This window comes from Lissotriton helveticus, chromosome 9, assembly GCF_964261635.1.
Source record: "Lissotriton helveticus chromosome 9, aLisHel1.1, whole genome shotgun sequence".
In the NCBI taxonomy this organism is placed as follows: Eukaryota; Metazoa; Chordata; class Amphibia; order Caudata; family Salamandridae; genus Lissotriton; species Lissotriton helveticus.
In genome coordinates this window covers 342,263,316-342,283,365 of record NC_136070.1, presented here as the reverse complement: position 1 = coordinate 342,283,365, position 20,050 = coordinate 342,263,316, and the positions used below count along the sequence as shown (strand labels likewise).

The window sequence follows — 20,050 nt, the reverse complement described above, 5'->3', positions numbered from 1 at the left end:
CAGGCTAGCGATGACAGAGCATAACTACAGCCTAGTGAAGCCAATGCATATCTACAGGTTAGCGATGACAGTGCATATCTACAGGCTAGCGATGACGGTGCATATCTACAGGCTAGTGAAGCCAATGCATATCTACAGGCTAGTGATGACAGTGCATATCTACAGGCTAGCGATGACAAAGCATATCTACAGGCTAGCGATGACAGTGCATACCTACAAGCTAGCGATGATAATGCATATCTACAGGCTAGCTACGACAGCGCATATCTACAGGATAGCAATGACAGCGCATATCTACAGGCTAGCGATGACAGTGCATATCTACAGGCTAGCGATGACGGTGCATACCTACAGGCTAGTGAAGCCAATGCATATCTACAGGCTAGCGATGATAGTGCATATCTACAGGCTAGCAATGACAGTGCATACACTCACAAGGAGACCACAGCCAGCTGAGGTGCAATCTTCACCCACTCACAAGAACGACATCACAGGCAGCAGCAGTGCAAGCTTCTTACACTCACAAGGAGACCACAGGCAGCAGAGGTGCAAGCTTCTCACACATAAGACGGACATCACAGGCAAGTGGTGCAATATTGGCACATTCACAAGGAGATCCCTAGCAGTACACACCACATGAACACACTCCATAACACATAGCAACAATACATTGGCATTTACAATGCCATTAGCTCAAACTCAAATAAATCTGAGCCCGATTGCATTTCTAATGCTTGTTATAATCTGGAGTCTCATCAGGACCAAATTATTTTGGGACACCTACGGGTACAAAACATTTGCTCCTCCCCCCACAAGTGCCCCGCTCCCCCTCCCTCTACAAGTGCCTGGGGAGGGGTGCCAGGGTTTCCCTACTTTGCCCCTTTGTCCATTTTTTAAAATTTGTTTCAGAACACAGAGACGGAGTCCTCAAGTCTTGTAATGACAGCCGCAACATTTTCTTCTGAGTTACAACCAGCCATGACATTGCTCGCTTCAGTCAGACCGGACCAGTCCCACAGAACCAAATGGCAAAGGGAAGAAGAGTTCCAATGGCCAATCAAGTGGCCCTATTTTTAAAACATTTTCGGTACCTCCAGAGTCCAGTAGGAACAAACGTCTAGATATACCTAACTTTTTAACCCTTTCAAGCCCAACCAGAGTGCCTCTTTATACTTTTGTTTCGTGAGCTGATTCACAGCATGTAACAACAAGCATTTGCAATGCAATAGGTATCGCATTAGGAAAGTTTGAGCTATTGGTATTGCAAATGACACATTTTTTATTTATGTATTAGTAGCTTTGTCATTTACAATGCCAATAGTTTAAACTTTCGCAAATGTGACACCTATAGCATTTGTAATGCAATATGTGTTGTATTTACGAGACTTAGATGTATTGATATTACAAATAACAATGGCTTTTATTTTTTTTAATAATTAATACTTAAATAAAAGTTATTGTAATTTATAATCGCAATAGCTTAAACTTTTGTAAATAACTTTGTGAAGATTATGTTCAGTGTATTTTATTGTGATGAAAATCCAAGAACAGAAGTGAAATATTAACATCTTTGTGACATTTGTAATGAAGCTTAAAACATTGGGAGAACATATTTGAACCAGTTGTTGTTGAGTGTGGTTGAGTGTGTGGGGGGGTTGTGTGTGTGGGGGGGGGTTGTGTGTGGATGGGTTGTGTGTGTGTGGGGGGTGGTGTGTGTAGGGGGGTTGTGTGTGTGGGGGGGGTTGCGTGTGTGTGTGGGGGGGGTGGTGTGTGTGTGGGGGGGTGGTGTGTGTGTGGGGGGTGGTGTGTGTGTGGGGGGGTTGTGTGTGAGTGTGTGTGTGGGGGTTGTGTGTGTGGGGGGGTTTGTGTGTGTGTGTGGTTGTGGGTGTGTGTGTGTGGGGGGTATGTGTGTTGTGTGTGTGTGGGGTGTGTGTTGAGAGGAGGACAATCTGTGCACTGTCCCTTTAAAACAAGAAGAGCAAATAATGGACAACATTATTAGCATTATATATTTGTCTGACCTAATATTAAAGGCAGAAGGAACAAAAATGTTACATCATTGTGTATGCAGTATATAAACATTGCACATTCCACATTGTATACATAGCAAACATGTAGAGACTGTTTGCAAGCTTTAGTGGTATATTGGAGACGTTCTGTTCGTGTTGCAGGGAGCAGCTTGGGCGACTAGCATTGATGAGTATAAACTGTAAGTTTTTAGCACAATAATGTAGTGTGTGCCTTGTAGGAAGCAAAAGGTTTGTATTTGTACTTTTAGTATGCGCATATTTGTTTGTGAAAAAAGTATTGCACTATGCGCGAATTGTCTCCTGTGACTCAAGTTGTATAAACTGTGTTGTGCGCGTGCTCCGGAAATAGTAACAGGCGTGCTATTACGCTGCCAGACGTTAACGCGCACATTTCCTGTTGTCGGAGTTTGCTGATGACACTATGTGCGTGCATAACGTTGTGTTTATGCGCATGGAGATATTCTGTGCGTGTTGGAGGGAGCTGAGCAGCTTTGGGCGACACGTATTAAAAAGTACAATAAATAGTACGTTTTCGTGAATTATAATCATTAAGTATGTGTCTTGAAGCATGTAAAAGCTTTGTACGTGTGTTAGTTGCAATGCTGTTTATTGTTGGTGAATGCTAATGCGGTAAAACTGTTATAGTATTTGGTGTTGGTTTTAGCAATGGATTCATTGTACTAAGAATAGTAAAGATTGTATGGTGGGAAGAGATGTATTGTATGTACTGCGGTTAAGTGTGGGAATTTTTGGAGTTGATAGTTAATAAGTAGAAGGAAGTATTGTTGTGCGGATTTGAACGTACTTGTTGTTTGCACAGTAGGAGCGGTTGGTAGAATGAGTGCTGTGGGGTAAAGACGTGGGAGAGGGAATAGCAGGGAGGGTAGGTGGTAGCAAAAGCTGATTAGGTACGCTTTTATGTAATTTTACATGATAAGAAATACAACGATTTGGGGCGCACATACTGCATTGCCAAATACAATGCAGTGCGTGTAACCTATTTTGATATATTTATTGAATGTAACTTGCTTGTTAGCTGCTCTTATCTATAGTTTAGTACCTCCCACTCGTGTTTGTACCTCTGTACGTTAGTGCCTGGCAGCATTGTGATGACCGACAGCTTTTGTAGTACATGCTAATGAGTGTGCTAAAGTAAAAGAAATAGAATTGTGGCTGATGGCTGTAGTAGTATGTAGTAGTTTATTTATATATGTACTTTTTAGGAAGATGAAAAGTAGTGTAAGTTTTATAATGGAGGAGGGGCATGAGAGAGTGCCAATAAGAAGCGATTAGTAAAATCTGAAAGTGCTAATTGATGTTTGTTGTAGTCTGTTTGTGAGCGAGCTGTTACATGCGGACAATAAAGGGTAAGTTTAGTCGCTGTAGGGTAAAGTCTGTGTAGTTAATATTTAGATGTAGGTTGTGGATGAGGTATACTTGTAAAGTGTTTTAAGAGTGGGAAAAAATGTTAGTATGCAGCGTTAAAAGGTAACTTGCAAGTAAGGAACATAATAAAAAGTGTGCCTTTGAAAGATGTAAATGGTATATTTTTAAATAGGGCGAAAAACATATAGTAAGGCTAAAAGGAGAAAGAGTTTGTTAATAAATTAGTAGGCTGACAAAGCAGTGTGTGTGTAATTCTTGTATATTAACGGAGGCGTATGTTGTTGCTTCTGGTCAAAGACTGTGGGTGCATGTGTAAAAATATTTTGTGCAATGCAGGGGCGGTTGGTTGTGGCAGTATTGCTAGGTGGAGACGTGGGGAGGGAGATGGGTAGGATGTGGAGTAGTAAATTATGGATTAGGGACGCTTCTACGGAATAAATATTTAAACAAATAAAGCGTATTTAGTTGCGCGTACTGCATGGTATTTGGTAATGCAGTATGCGCAATGAAGTTTGTGTTCTGTATTTAAATGTTTATTTATTTGTAAGCGTCTGAAATATATATTTTACTACGTACTACCTTGCCTCTTTACCTACTCAAGTTACCATCCGTCAGCACTTTAATGATTGACCCCGCTTGCATCTATGAAAAGTAGTGCGTACAAAATGTTTCTGAGAGTATTGTGTGCACAAAGGAGCATTGTGCGTGTTAATAACAGACACAGAGAAAGACAGAAGGTACATGCAGGATTGTATTTGAATGTGGGGTAAGAAAAAAGTTTGTATAATTAACGACTGGTATTAGTAAACTGGAAAGTAGAAACAGGTTTTGGAAAAGTAAAGGTTGTTTTGGAGTTTACTGAGGTACTGTAGGCGTTGTACGTGAGAAAAACTCCGTGTTTTTGTGCATGCATTTATAAAGTGTGTTTTGCAAGGGACGGATAAGCTTTGAGAAACAGTATTGAAGAAGTTTGATAAACAGTAAGTTATGCGAAGAATAAAGAGTACGTGTATGTGGTGTAGTATAGAAAGGCCTTGTAATAATTTGTAGCGCGTTTTTTTGTTTGTTTTATCTTAATTCCGGAGGCGTATGTTGTTGGTTATGGGCAAAGATAGGGAGGGAATGTGTAAATATAATTTGTGCTATGCATGAGAAGTAAGTTGTAAGAGTGCCTCCGAGTGTAAACGTGGAGAGGGAAAGGGGCAAGTTGGGGGGGGGGGGAGGGATAATCAGGGGTTAGGGGTTCTTATACGAAGTAAACATTACATAAATAAAACTTATTTTGTTGTGCTTAGCGCATTGTATTTGGGAATGCAGTATGCGCTATAAAATTTGCTTTAAGTTCTGCTGTGTTCGACGTGGAGAGGGAAATGAGCAAGTATGGTGGGGGAGGGATAGTAAATTATGGGTTAAGGTCGCTTATATGAAGCAAACCTGAAATAAATAAAACGCATTTTGATGTGCTCAGCCCTTTTACGATCGACTCTTCTTGTGTTTATGAAAAGCAGTATGTACAATACTTTATTGAAAAGTATTGCGTGCGCAAAGGAGTATTGTGCGTTTGAATAACAAAGCCGAAAGGCTTTGGCTTTGTAATAATTTCTAGCGCGGTTTTTTGTTTGTTGTTTAGCAATGGGTAAAGCGGTGCGATAAATTATAGTAATGCCGGAGACATATGTAGTTAGTTATGGGCAAAGATCGTGGGGGCATGTGTAAATTTGTGTAAGACATGAGCGGTAAGTTGTGAGAGTACTGGCGGGTGGTGACGTGAAGAGGGAAAGGGGCAAGGGGGGAGGTAGTAAATAATGGGTTAGGGGCGGTTTTATGAAGTAAACATTACATAAAGAAAACGCCTTTGTAGTGCTTAGCGCATTGTATTTGGAAATGTACTATGCGGTATAAAATTAGGCTAAAGTGCTGCTGGTCGGCGACGTGGAGAGGGAAAGGAAGAAGTATGGGGGAAGGAGAGTAGTAAATTATGGGTTAAGGGTGCCTATATAAAGCAAACAAAAATAAATAAAACGCATTGACACTAAACTGTTGCGTGTATATATTAACCTTGTTTGGTGGTTGCCGTAGAAAGTAAGAGGTGTGGTAACATGGCGCTATCGAGACGCACCCCCATTTCCTGCTTGTGAGGTGTTGAGCAAGGAATGAAGAGATGTGATCATATTGCGCCAGCAAGACGCATGCTCATCTCCTGTGTCTGAGGCGTTAAGCGATGAAGCAGGAAACGTGCTAATGTGTCGCCAGTTGTACGTGTGCACATCCCCTGCCCTGGTAGACCGCAGCGTGGGGGGCACTGGCGTGTAATGTCTGCAGCCGAGAGGAGCCCATGCATTGCTGTGGCGTGGGTGGGGGCGCGCATTCCTTTGAAGTCTGATTGGGGGAGCGGCTTGCTTTGAAGTCGCAGACAAATGGTGTATGGAGTGCGATGTGGCTGGTGATGTGCACGCGCCTGGCTCACATGAACTGTGCCTAATCCACAGTTTGGGGAGACTTTTCGGAGGCCTTACTAGAATCTCGCCGAACAATGCTTACGCATTGGTTCCGCAAGACCTAAAAAGCATGCAAGTTGTAACTTTCTGCCAAATTTGGTGTAATTCTTCTCAGATTTATTTTCTGTTTCGGAGATCAAGGTTTCCAATGGGAATAACATGGGAACATTTTGGGACCTGCCCTTTTTCATGATATCTGTTTGACATGAAACTTTCTATGAAGGAGTGGAAGTGGATCAATTTTTTTTGGTCGAAAGTTTCGTACAGATTCATAAAACTGCGCCAAACTTATTAGCAAAACAAAAATACTCAACAGAACTGACCTAATTATAATTACACAATGGTGACTGTTTTACAGTATATTATGGAGGTAAATGAGGGTCAAGTCCATAGCCCATAGCCCTCCTGAGGCGTGAGCTGGGAGAGACCACTTGTCTACATCGTACCGTGAAATCTATGAATTTTATCTTTAGATGTTTTTAACTTTATAATCAATTGCCTAATTGCACTTTAACTTTACAAAAATCTGCCAAACTGCACTTACTAGGAGCGAAGCATGAGGCGACGCCTTGGAGGGGTTCTCCTGTCCCGGGGTCCACTCCGAGTCGCGGCACCGCCATCTTGGGTGGAGTCGGTGAGCGGGCTAGTCGTTCAGACAGGGGGATAAAGGTGGGGAGCTCATGAGCGGGCTTCCCATAGCCAAGAGTCCTCCTGAGGCGTGAGCCGGGAGAGACCACTCGTCTACATTTCAACGTGAAGTCTATGAATTTTAACTTTGGATGTTTTTAACTTTATAATCAATTGCCTAATTGCACTTTAACTTTACAAAAATCTGCCAAACTGCACTTCCTAGGAGCGAAGCCTGAGGCGACGCCTTGGAGGGGTTCTCCTGTCCCGGGGTCCGCTCCGAGTCGCGGCACCGCCATCTTGGGTGGAGTCGGTGAGCGGGCTAGTCGTTCAGGCAGGGGGATAAAAATGGGGATAGCGCGAACGCGCAGCGGACGCGCCGCGAGGCAATCCCGCCCGCGCCTAGCGCCCAAACCCCTGGTCTTCTTGTAACATCTGCCCAGAATGTGATAACTTATACACGAGAGGAATTACACAGGCTGAGGCAAACGTCGAAAATTTGCTGCGGTGTAGCTCTTGATCTAAAGAAAGAATCTAAGACGTGTAAGAAATGCAACTTACGTTTCAGATTTGAACTACCGAGGAATCTAAGCTCTCAGGTAAAAAAGACTATGATGGCTACTAACACAGACACTGGGGTAAAAGCAGTACTGATCAGCGCACGGTCATTAGTGAAGTATAGTGTTGAATTAGCGGAACTGATAGAGACTCATCAGATAGATATCGCTTTCATAACGGAGACTTGGGCAGATATATCATCAGACCCAGATCTGCGCTCTGCGCTTCCCTCCCACTACAGCATGATAAGAGTGGATAGAACATACAAGCGGGAGGGGGGCTTGCAATTATTGCCAGAGAAGGTATGAGAGTAACGGGAGGTTTGAGCAATTGCTCACCCGACTGTGAATCTCTGCCTTTCCAGATAAAAATCAATAATAACTACTCTTTTAAAGGGCTTCTTTTATATCGCCCACCGAAAGCCCAAGCTCTGTTGCTGGAAAATATCAGTCCTTTTTTGGAAGACAGCATAAATAGTTCTGACTACACAGTCCTAGGAGATTTTAATTATCACCTGGAAAAGGTAGATGATAACATTACTACATTCATAGATGGAATGGCTAGCTTCTCCCTGAGACAGATGGTTAAACAAGGGATACATAAGGCAGGACATACATTGGATGGAATTTTTACTTCCTATAATAGGATAGAAGTCTCGGAAGTCATCCCGGTGACTTGGTCATATCACCAAGCTATTATATTTATAATACGGGACACCCCGCAACCAATGACACCATCAATAACTCAGGGCACAATTGTATGCCAGGACTGGAGCAATATCAATTCTTCAAATTTTCAGACTCAACTATTAATGACAAAACCAATTTTGGAATTAGGTGTCAATAATATGGTTAATGAGGTAAATTCCTGGATCAAGACAGCGGCAGACTTAGCTGTCCCTAAAAAGAGGCTACGATCGAAAAGGAAAAGGCCGTCTGAACCCTGGTTCACCGACAAACTTGGAGAACAGAAAAAATATGTAGAAGATTTGAAAGGGTATGGAGATCTCACTACGCAGAGGCAAGGAAAAAAGAATATGCAACCACCCTATCAGACTACAAAAAAATGATTGTTGAGGAGAAAAGTAAATATTTTACTAAAAAAATCTGAGAATCTAAAAACTCCAGTAAGGAACTATTAAATACAGTGAAAAAACTAGCTAAGCTCCCTGAGAATTTACAGAAGATAGAGGATCCAGTTTTCTGTAACACTCTTGGTGAATTTTTTAATAACAAAGTGGAGGCAGTGTATAAAACCTTTAGAGATAGCATAAATAGTCCTGTAGAGATAAAAACACCAGGGATCTATTATCCATCCTCTGACAAAACTTTCTCTTTTCTCCCACCAACGGAGGATCAGATCGTCCAAGTAGTAAAAATAACAAAATCAGGAGCCCCAGCAGACCCTTGCCCTCTAAAAAATTGTAATCTATGTCCACAGCTGATTAGTGAGCAACTCAGATTAGTCTTTATAGAAATAATCCAGTCAGGCATTTTTCCAGAATCATGGAAAATGGCGTCTGTTCGGCCTTTGTTAAACAAAGCTAATATGGACCCGACAGAACCTAAAAGTTATAGGCCTATATCTAGGATTCCCTTCCACGCCAAAGTACTGGAAAAGCTGATTAACAGGCTGATTATGTCCTTTATTGCTGAAGAAATACTACTAGATCATTCCCAGTATGGTTTTAGAGAAGGCCACGGAACCGAGACCGCCTTAGTGATGGCAGCAGAAGAATTAAGGAAAACTCTGGATGAAGGAAAGAAGGCCGCCCTGATTTTGTTAGACCTATCGGCGGCCTTCGACACGGTCAACCAAGAAATCTTGACCGGTAGACTTCAGGAACTGGGTTTTCAAGACAGCGCCACCAAATTACTAACATTATTTTTTTTAAATAGATAATTTGTGGTAGAAACGGATGGTAGGGTCTCTAAACCTTTCAAGTTGCCGTGTGGGGTGCCACAGGGCTGTTCCCTGAGCCCTACCCTTTTTAACATTTACGTGGCCCCTCTGGCAGCAATCGTTAGACAATATGGTTTCTCTGTCATATCATATGCCGATGATACACAGGAGGTGATCTCAGTATCAAACAATAGGGAGGAAACAGTTGATCGTTTTCATATCTACATGATACAGATCAACATTTGGATGCAGAAGAATTGCCTCAAATTGAACGGCGAAAAGACAGAGGTTTTGCTACTAGGCCCTAATACCTCCTTCTGGTCCCCAAAGTGGTGGCCGGCTGACTTGGGCGATTGCCCTACACCAGTTTCAAAGGTTAGAAACTTGGGGATAATATTCGACCAAAGACTGACATTTGAAGGTCAAATTAACAAACTTACCTCCACCTTCTGAGGCATCCTAAAAATCATTAGGAAGATCTGTCGGTTTATCCCTATGGATACTTTAAAAACGGTGGTAACTGCATTGGCTATATCGCGGTTGGACTACGGAAATGCTTTATACGTGGGACTTCAGGCACAACTCCTACTCAGACTCCAGCGAATGCAGAATGCAGCAGCTAGATTAATCTTGGATATCCCTAAACATGAACCAGTAACTAATCGTCTGAGAGATCTCCACTGGCTGCCAGTAGGGAAGAGAATCATATTCAAGGCTCAGTGTCTTGCATTTAAGGCGATACAGGGGAAGGGGCCTCTTTATCTGAGAACACATCTCAGGAAATACTCCCCTTCCAGAAACCTAAGATCAGCACAGACACATTTATTGGTAGTCCCAAGGTACAAGCAGCTACGCTGGGGGGGAGAAGTTTAATCCTCGGGACGGCTAAGGTTTGGAACTCCCTTCCTTTAGAGATTAAAAACAGTAACTCCCTGATATTGTTCAGAAGTCGTTTGAAAACCTGGCTGTTCAATAACTAAGCTTATACACAAATAAGATGAGTGGTTGTTCTAGATCCCAGTCTGTTTCTAGCGCCAAGACGCCCTTGGGCATACGCTGCGCTTTATAAAATGTAAAATCAAATCAAATCAAGTCGGTCATGTTGCACCACCCCAGAGGGTCCGTTACGTGTCTCTCTTGGTTTTTAATTTGTGATTGGGCGACCACATTAATAAAGTAAATTTTAGGGCCACCCCATTAACCATATTTACTACATTTTATACAGTGTTTTGTTGAATGTTGCTCATGATTACACTCCACCAATGTACTGGCAGACAAAAAAGAAGATCCGCATCTTTTGATGTTTTTCACTGCTCGATGGAGAACCCAGTGACGAAGCGTGCCAAACTTGGTGGTTGAGGGTTCATTGTCCTAAGAGACAAGAGTTTTTGACATGTAATCCCACAAATGTTTCGATAATTAATGGGATAGTTGAACTTTTTGTATGTTCAAAGTCTTGGCAATCTAGACAGTTATGGCATACGCTAATCCTAAAATACTGTCACCCCCTCTCCCTCCCCCCCCCCACTTTTGTTTAGTGATTGCAGCTATATTCCAATATCACACCTGAGGCAGGTTTATATAGCTTTTATATCTCCAGAACATAAAAGAAGACTGGGTTCAGGAGATATTGAAAGTATAGGTAGGATTATAGATGTATCTCAATGTAATAGATTAGTTTATTGGTTAAACTAGCTTTTTTTTAAAAAAGAAAGTCTTATTATTAAAAGTTTAGGAACATTAAAACAATAGCGTTGCATTATGCAAGAATACTGCATCATTTATGTTCTACTACTTACAATCTGAATTACAGGTTAGGAACATCTTAGTTATAATGATGTTTGTAATCCCTTCTCAGGAGTGCATCACTCTCTTTTCCTAGGCAATACATAAACGCTTCTATTGCAGCTGCCCCTTTCAAGGCAGTATATTATTAGGAGGATCAGCTTTTTTCATCAGTATTTCGACCCATTTGGCCTTCTGTCACCTTGTCATGTATTAGAGTGAACTTCATATGTTGTTCCTCCACCAGTGCCCATTCTAAAACCAACATTCAATCAGGGGTTTGTAAAGTGCGACTACTGACCCGCGAGAGTCTCAAGGAGCTTTGGGAGGGGGTGACTCGGTAGAGTGCTGGGGTCATCTGAAGAGCCAGGTCTTGAGGTCTTTCCTGAGCTGGGACAGTGTTGGGGTTTGCTGGAGGCGGAGGAGCAGGACTTCTGCGCTTCATTACAAATCGGCCTCTGGGTGGGCTAGGTCCTGTGGGCATTTTCATATTATAGGAGGAGGGGGGCGCATGAGCGCCCCCTCATTGGGTTCACTACTGCCCTGGGAACCACCACGTCCTGGGGCTGCTTTTTAAATGAATGCAAGGGAGGCCTCTACGGCTCCCCCAGGGACCACCACCTCCGAAAGGTTTATTTATTTATAAATGGGGTGGGGGGGGGGGCCTCTTGACCCCACCACCCCAAGCCTCAGGGACCGCCACCTTCCCAGGGCTTTATTTTTAAACAATTAGGTTTGCTGCCACCTCCCTGGGGCTTTAGTTTTAAAGAATGCGGGACCCTGGGAATGGGGTTCCCGTGGCCAAAATTGGACCAGGGAAGGGGGCCCATGCAGCCCCCACCCCAAAGAAATGAAAAAGTTAATTTTAAAAAAACAGCTAAATGTTGGAGGCCCGCCTCCTTTCACCACCACTCTGCAAGCACGCTTCCTTGCGAACTACTGGTTTGGGGGGTGAAGTCCACTAGGCTTTAGAGCAGAGCTTTCCAAACTCTGTGTCGCGACACGTTACTTTGTCGGCTGCCATGTTTTGGCGTGTCGCGACATGACGACGAGACACGGTCTATTCATCCTGCAGGATGGTACTGCACATTTTTGTGATGCAGCACCTGTTCATGGGGAAGGTGGAAGAGAAGGATCATTGTGCTGCCGTTCTCCCGCGGGCCCGTTGCAGCGGCGGTGAATATTATACTGCGGGGTCTCCAGCTGGCCGCTCTGCAGTCCCGTTCACGTCCAGCCTATACCGACAGCAGCAGGGGGAGGCCGGCAGCCCCATTAGGCTTGGGGGTTGCCATCCGGCGCTCGTTGCTGCTTCCTGCGGGAGAGAGGGAGTCGCACTAACAGAGCGTTGCACTGCCGTTCTTGTGGACCGATGAAGTGATGGTGAGCAATATACTGCGGCATCTACCCAATACTCATTCGCTTCTGACACCATCTGTCATTGATGTCTACACACAAAATCCCTACACTCCTTTGATGTTGCTGATTTCATTAGCCCTGAATGCGCCTCGAAGCCCAGTCCCACAAGTGTATTAAAATCACAGACCCAGTGGTGCCTAAGGAATGCAATACTGTCAGGCAGCCAGTTACACTAATGGCACTAAACAGCAGAGATGAACAGATCGACAGGTGGCATTTATTTATTTAAAATTTATAATGCGCAACAGCTACCCGCAGTGGGTTTCCCGGCGCAAGGGATAGACTGAAGAAGAAAACTGACATCAGACACAGCTGAATTTAGCAACAAGAGCTACAGGGAATTAGTTTAAAAGAGTAGGGTCTTCAGTTTTTTTCGAAAACAGAGCATGTTGGTCTCGGTCGCAGGCGCATAAATGACTACACCTCCAGGCAGTCCTAAAGAGCCAACCCTAAATATCCTCGGAACAGTGGTCAGGTAGCATGCGTCATCATTGCAAGCTCAACGGCACATGAATCAAAGACTGGGAGCTTCAGTTATTCTAGGTGGGCAACGAGGGACCACACTCAGTGGTCCCTGGAAAATGTGTTCATACCACCCCCTTGTGTACTGAGTGAGTATAGCAAATTAGTCTGACAGTCTAAAAGAGGATTTGAGGAGAGAAGTTACATACGAGTCTACAAGGAAAATGTGTGCATTCTCTTATGACTGTTTGTCACTCAGGATAGTGGACAATCCCCTTGGCCTCCGCTTTCTTGGGGAGAAGGGGTACGCTGTCTCCCACATGACCATTCCAGCCCGGCCAACACCTTGCAGCAAGATATTTGCTGAGTATTCAATCCATGAACCAGCCATACTTGGAAGTAATCCGCATTCAACCCTGGGCATGACAACTGAAGATGAAGTTAATATAACTTTCCACAAGCAGCTCCAACAAATATCTGGACGTCCATCTGTTCCAGCCTCATCAATCCAGAAATGGGAAAAACTGGATAGGGCCTTTGGCTTAAATTACTTAACTAACACATGTGTAATTTACATATGTACAAAGCTCATTGGTATATACGGTCTTGTATCATTGCTAACCTCACTAATTAATTGACAGCATGCTTTTGCTCCACTGCTAGGTTCCTGCTACATAAATACAAAGACCGATATATGCATTAACAAATACTGAAACACAGCATAATGAAATGGCCATCACTATGAAGTGCACTGTCCTTGTCCTTGACATTCCCCTGGCCCTGATTAAGTTGAAATCATGGATGGCACTGCAGGCATGCCTGATGAATCCAACCACCACAGTACTAGTGATAAACATCAACCCACCTGCAAATCCTGACTTCAAAGTATTCAACTCTTGAACCACAAACAACTCTCATACTAATCCAAATGCTTCTGCTAAGCTGCCTCTGCCTTCTCGCTTCCCACTGCTTGTTGTCAATACTCAGTAAGTCTGTATGTATCTACAGTGTGCAAAATGATGCATGTTTAAAAATGCAGTTAACTAAACCTCCAGTTTTCAAGTAAAACTGAATTACCGTGTCGCAAAATGATGTATGTCTAAAAAGTGTGTCACCAAGATGAAAGGTTTGGAAAGCTCTGCTCTAGAGGGTCATTGGGGTGCAGGAAGCCCTCTTTTTACCTTCAGTAAGTCCCTCAGAGCACGATTGCTGGGAGGACTTTGGATGCCACACCGTTTTTCTCCACCACTCTGCAAATGTGACTCCTAGCGCAGTGCTGGTTGGGGGATGATGTCTCCTTGGCTCTAGAGTGTCTGTGTGGGCCAGCATGCCCTCCTGTTACCTTCAGTAAGTCCCAAACAGCCGGATTGCTGAGAGGACTTTGGAGGCCACACCCCCGTAATCCACTCTTTTGCAAACACACTGTGGGTTGGGGGATGTAGTCCTCTTGGATGCTGAGGGTTCCTGGCGGGCCCAGAAGCCCTCCTGTTACCTCCAGTAAATCCAACACAGCAGAATCCCTGAATACTGGTCGGAGGCCACGCCCCTTTTCTCCACCACTCTGCAAATACAACAACTAGTTAACCGTAGAAATTAAAAAAACAACAACAAAGGTTACAAGGACATTATAGTTAGTAAATAGAATTTGTAGAAAACCTTAAAAATTCACTGAAAAAACCTGACATTACTGGACGTTCTAGTTAGGCTTAGATTTCACTTGTCCAAAACCAGTTAAATTCAGCAGTAATAGTTACTTGAGCTAACTATAACTTACGTCCCTTCAATGCACTGCTTATGACCTCGCATATTACACACACACACACACACACACATATATATATATATATATATATATATATATATATATATATATATATATATATATATATATATATTTATTCCACGGAGATACGCCGATTTCTGGGCAAAAAGACGAGCCACACCAGGTCTGCAGGTAAAAGTTCCACGGGTTTATTCAGGCAAACAGATTACGACGCGTTTCGATCTCAGCTGAGATCTTGGTCACATATATATATATATCAGCTTCAGTCCATCAAAACCGAAGAACGAGCTGGTCCCTCCAAGCAGCATAGCATGTCAATGTAATTTTTTTATTCACTATATCCTAGTACCCTGACCGGTTTCGGGAAAAGCCTTTCTCAAAGTGCAAAATATATATATTATATATATATATATATATATATATATATATATATATATATATATATATATATATATATATATATATATATATATATATATATATATTTTATATATATTATATATATATATATATATTCAGCTCACACTCCAAAGAATTGAAGGAACTACACTCACGGATGGTGACAAGGACTCGTTATTTATTTAAACGGGTAAAACAAAAACAGGACGCGTCTCTGCTCGCGCCTTTTACATCTTCTACTTCTTCAAGGTACCTGGATGTGAAGTTTAAAAATAGCAAATCTTCACGTGCCTACCCTTGATATTTTTGGGTTCTCAGTATTTAGGCTATGATCATTTTTAATAAAGGACTTTTTCACACAATATTCAGCCAAACAGCCCAAAGCTAGTTGGAACCTAAGATCTGCTAATCACAGTCTAATACCATCAAAAATCCACTGTCTATTGGCTACAGGACTTGTGACTTCTACCTTCTAGGCCCTCTATACTGAAATTTCCATCCTTCATTCAACCCGTTCAACCTTTCCTAGAGTTGAAAGCAAGTCATCTGCTGCAACTGGAAACATTTGTTTGATATCCGACCCACTCTGATATAACTGTATACAGTTAGTAATTTTGTTCTCTGTTACCTCGCAGATATGTGTTTTTCAGTTACAAATATGTAGAATTGAATGCTTTTCCACTATATTAGCTAATAGTTATGTTTTTTTGTCTGCCAGTAATATTCATTCTGTGGCACAGTATTCCCAAACTTAACTCCTTCTCCATCTACCTAACTTAAATCCCACACCACAATGACCAATGTATCTCCTCTATTGCTTTGTAGAACACTTCTAATCAAAACATTATTGTTGCCAAATAAAATTTGAAAAATAAAAAAACTAAATAAAAAAAAGAAGTGCAAGACGACAGGTGTGCAGAAGCATTGTCTTGTGACTAGCTGCCTCCTGGCATGATAGTGGGAAAACCCTACCTTTGTAAAATACCTTTAATGTGAAAGGGTGCCCACCGCCAGCTCAAATATCACCATCAGGTTAGGTCTGAATGCAATTCTTAGAGAATCTCTGCTGAACCCTAGTAGCTATGGCACAAGCAGCAGGCAGTCCCCAAAACAGTACACTTTACGTCTAAGCAGTCCCAGCCATTTTAAAACAAAATACACAGCACAATAACATTCAAAACCACTTAAAAAATAAAACCAGATCTTTTATGAGCAAATAAACCCCAAAATCATTACAATATAATAAGGGGAACCAGAGATATGAATTTTGAAAGTTTTAAGGTGAAAAGTGACTAAAACAAGTAAAGTGGCATTGAAAAACAAATGTTCACAGATGATTGAGATCTAGGTGTGATTTAAGGCTGACCATGATGAAACAGATGTCGGATACGCCAAGCTGCACCGAGCTGTCATTCCAGTCAAAGATTTTATCTTCTGGCTTATTCTCTGAAAAGGAAGTAAAGATCTTCCACTGTCGTAAAGTTCAATGCTGTGGCCAGAGAGGGTCCCTTGAAGTTGTACATTGTGTTGTCAAGATCCCACTGAAGCTTTTGGTTTTGGCGGCAAAAGCTCTAAGCGGGACAAACCTGTTTTTCTTGCCCTCATGGGTGAGACCTTTGGGGGTACTCTTCAGCATGTTGTAAAGGTTCTTCAGAGACTTCTTTTCTTGTGTCTGCTAGAAAGTTGCTATGTTTCCTTGTTTTAGCAGATGTATGTTGCCCATGCCCAGTATTTACTAAATAGAATGTTATGTTTTCCAGCACATAATAACAATCAAGGAACAACTAATAAAACAGCGCACTGAGGCAGAAAGTACAATCAACCAACTGAAAGAAGATTTAAAGAGTGAAAGAAAACACATTATGCGAGTTGAAGAAGAAAATACTGAAAAAAGTAAAGAACTAGAGACACAAAAAGAAAAACTGAGCCAAAGTGCATATGCATTAAATGACTTGCATATGATGAACCAGCAGCTGCAGGACAAAATCAGAGATCTAACCGAGCAGGTGAAGAAGTCACATGCCTCAAATTGTGAAATTAAAAAGGAGACAGCAGAACTTAAGAGGAATTTGAAGCAAGTAGAGGAAGGATTGAATCGGGCAAAGAGCAAGATAGCCAGTGATGCTAACCAAGGTTCTTCAGACAGTTCTGTAATTGATCTAATTAAAGAAAAGGATGTGCAGATTGCAAAACTCTATAGTGATATATCTGAACAAATACAACAAAATAATGAGCTAGACAAGGTAGTATGTGATCTGAAAATGGAGAATGAAATGCTACTTTCTTCACAGGAAGAAGCCAAACAGCAACTGCAGGTAGTTTTAGACTCCAAGAAGACATCTTCACTGGATACAGAAACGTTGCTAGAAGCGCTGAGGATGGAAAAGGGGCAGTTGGAAGTTGAGCTGAGCCATGTGGAAAGCAAGTTGTTGGAACAAGCACATCAGTACCAACAAACCATTGATGACCTGTCAAAAGCTCAAAGCATGGACACCACCTCTTTGCAACTAGAGCTTGAGCGCCTTATTAAGCTTAATCAAGAAAAGGACTTCCAAATTGCAGAATTCCAAAGAATCATGGAGCAGATTGAAGCTGATCACAAAGAGACCAAAGAGATGCTCACCACAAGTTTAGCCGAGCAGAAACAGCTAACCCATTTAATAAAAGAAAAAGAAATGTTTGTTGAACAGTGTAAACAAAATACCTCTGATTTGCAGGGGAAACTTGAAAAACATCTGGCGATCTCAAAGGAGTGCGAGACTCTAAGGCACAATCTGGAAGAAAAGGAAAGAAGTCTTGCATTCATGAAGGAAGAAACCAATCATCTGAAGGAGGAGCTAGAACATTTCAGGGATCAACAAAATAGATCTAATGTGGTGGCTGAACCTAAGACTCTTGATATCATCACTGAACTCGAAAATGAAATAGCACAGTTGAGTATTGCAAAGAACAGTTGTGATGAACAGTTAAAGCTTCAGAAGCAGACAGTAGAGGAACACAATCAAAACATCTTGCAACTCCAGCTGTCTCTTCAAGAACAGAGGAAGGAGTTAGAGGAGTCCAAAACACAACATGAAAAGATGAACCTTGCTTATGAGAAACTCTTCTCAGAGAAAGAGGATGAAATAGACAATCTCCAGAAAACAATTGAGCTTATTAAAGTTCAGTTGCATAGAGAACAGGTGATCCCCACAGACTCATCTGTCATTTTCCAGGACACCAAAGTGCAGACAATTAATGTAGAAAACGGGAACGAGAAGCATGACTTTTCAAAAGTTGAGATTGAAAAATTAGTGAAAGGGATCAAAGAGAAAGACATGGAGATTAAACTTCTAAATGAAAAGAACTCAAATTTAACATTGCAGATCGATCAGTTGTCCAAACACGAAGTTGGTAAACTGACTCAAATCATACAGCAAAAAGATCTGGAGATACAAACACTACATGCAAGATTGTCTTCTGTCTCTTACATGCAAGATGTTGTCTACCTTCAGCAGCAACTGCAGGCTTATGCAATGGAGCGAGAGCAAGTGCTTGCAGTTTTGAGTGAAAAGACAAGAGAAAATAGTCAATTGAAAACAGAGTATCATAAAATCATGGACATTGTTGCCAGTAAAGAAGCTGCACTTATGAGACTGCAGGAAGAGAATAAACTATTTACCAATAAAATTGAAGGCAGCTCTCAGGAGATGTTTAGAGAGACAATTCAAAACTTGTCTCGGATCATTCGAGAAAAAGACATTGAAATAGATGCTTTAAGTCAAAAATGTCAAACTTTATTGACTGTTTTGCAGACATCCAATACAGGTAATGGCAATGATACTGGTAGTGTAAACAGCAACCAGTTTGAGGAGCTGTTACAGGAACGTGACAAACTGAAGCAGCAAGTTAAGAAAATGGAAGAATGGAAACAACAGGTAATGACCACTGTCCAGAATATGCAGCACGAATCTGCTCACCTTCAAGAAGAGCTGCATAGAATTCATGGTCAAGTCTCACTTGACAGTGATTCCAATTCCAAGCTACAGATGGACTTCAATAGTTTGATCCAGGGCTATGAGCAGAACGAAGCTAAACTGAAAAATTTAAGTCAAGAGTTAAGCCAAGTGCAACACAGTATTGGCCAGCTTCATAACACCAAGGATATTCTTCTAGAAAAGCTTGACATACAGTTGCCATCGGAGTCATTGGTGGTTGTGCCTTCCAATGCAGTTGCCATAGAAGAAACTAATGGAAGGCCAAGAATTCAGTCCCTAGAACTTCAGCAGGAATGTGAGCGTTTGAAAAACCTGTTGCAAGAAAAAGATTCCACAATTAAAACTCTCCAGGAAAATAATCAAAGGCTATCTGATTCTTTAGTTACAACATCTGGTCTAGATCGAAGGAAGAAAGAGGAGAGTGCTTCTGAGGTGAAGCAGATGAAAGAGAAAAGGGAGGTGTTACAGAAGTCACTTAGGGAGAAGGACCTCTTAATTAAGTCCAGAAGTGACAAATTGGATTCTGTAAGTGAAAGACTTCAAAGCAAAGAGAATGAAAATGAACTTTTAAAACAAGCAGTCACCAACCTGAAAGAGAGAACCATGATTTTAGAAATGGACATTGTTAAACTGAAAGAAGAAAATGACAAAATAGTGACTAAGTGCAGAGAGAAAGAAACAGAATTCCGAGCACTTCAGGAAACCAATATGCAGTTTTCAATGATGTTGCGAGAGAAGGAATTTGAATCCCACGCAATGAAGGAAAAAGCATCTGCTCTCGAACAGTTGCTGAAAGAAAAAGAACAGGTAAAACTGCAATACAATTTACTTTTTTATTTTTTAATTAGTAGGTCCTTATACTAAACTCTAAGGCTACAAATGAAACATTTATTACATGCATGTGTTATTGCAAAGATATAACAACCACACAGGTTTTTTTCCCCCCAAACAGAAGCCTTTCCCTGCTCCAACAACGATGCATGGTTCTTGATTAGAATATGTCTTTTATTGTGTTACCTGCATTGCATTGTGGATTCCGATTGTCAAACCTAAAAAAATGTTGTGCAAGACTATTTGTGAGTTATATTTGTTATTATGAATTAGAATACCATGATGTCCTACATATCCTAGTTCCAATGTGCCTTTCAAATCCTAATTAGAAGAAACTTCAGCCACCTTGAAGCAGGACAACTGCTTTTGAAAGAAGTGGAAAATAAGAAGTCTTCT

General features: G+C 41.7%; 1 protein-coding gene across 1 annotated transcript in view; it reads left to right on the top strand.

Annotated features, from left to right (window-relative positions):
- The window catches only part of TRIP11 (thyroid hormone receptor interactor 11), a 441,702-nt gene that overhangs the window by 256,605 nt on the left and 165,047 nt on the right, over window positions 1–20,050 (top strand). The window contains exon 11 of the mRNA XM_078660069.1: window positions 16,607–19,630. Within this exon, the coding sequence (XP_078516195.1) occupies window positions 16,607–19,630 (3,024 nt within the window). The remainder of the gene's footprint in view (window positions 1–16,606; window positions 19,631–20,050) is intronic.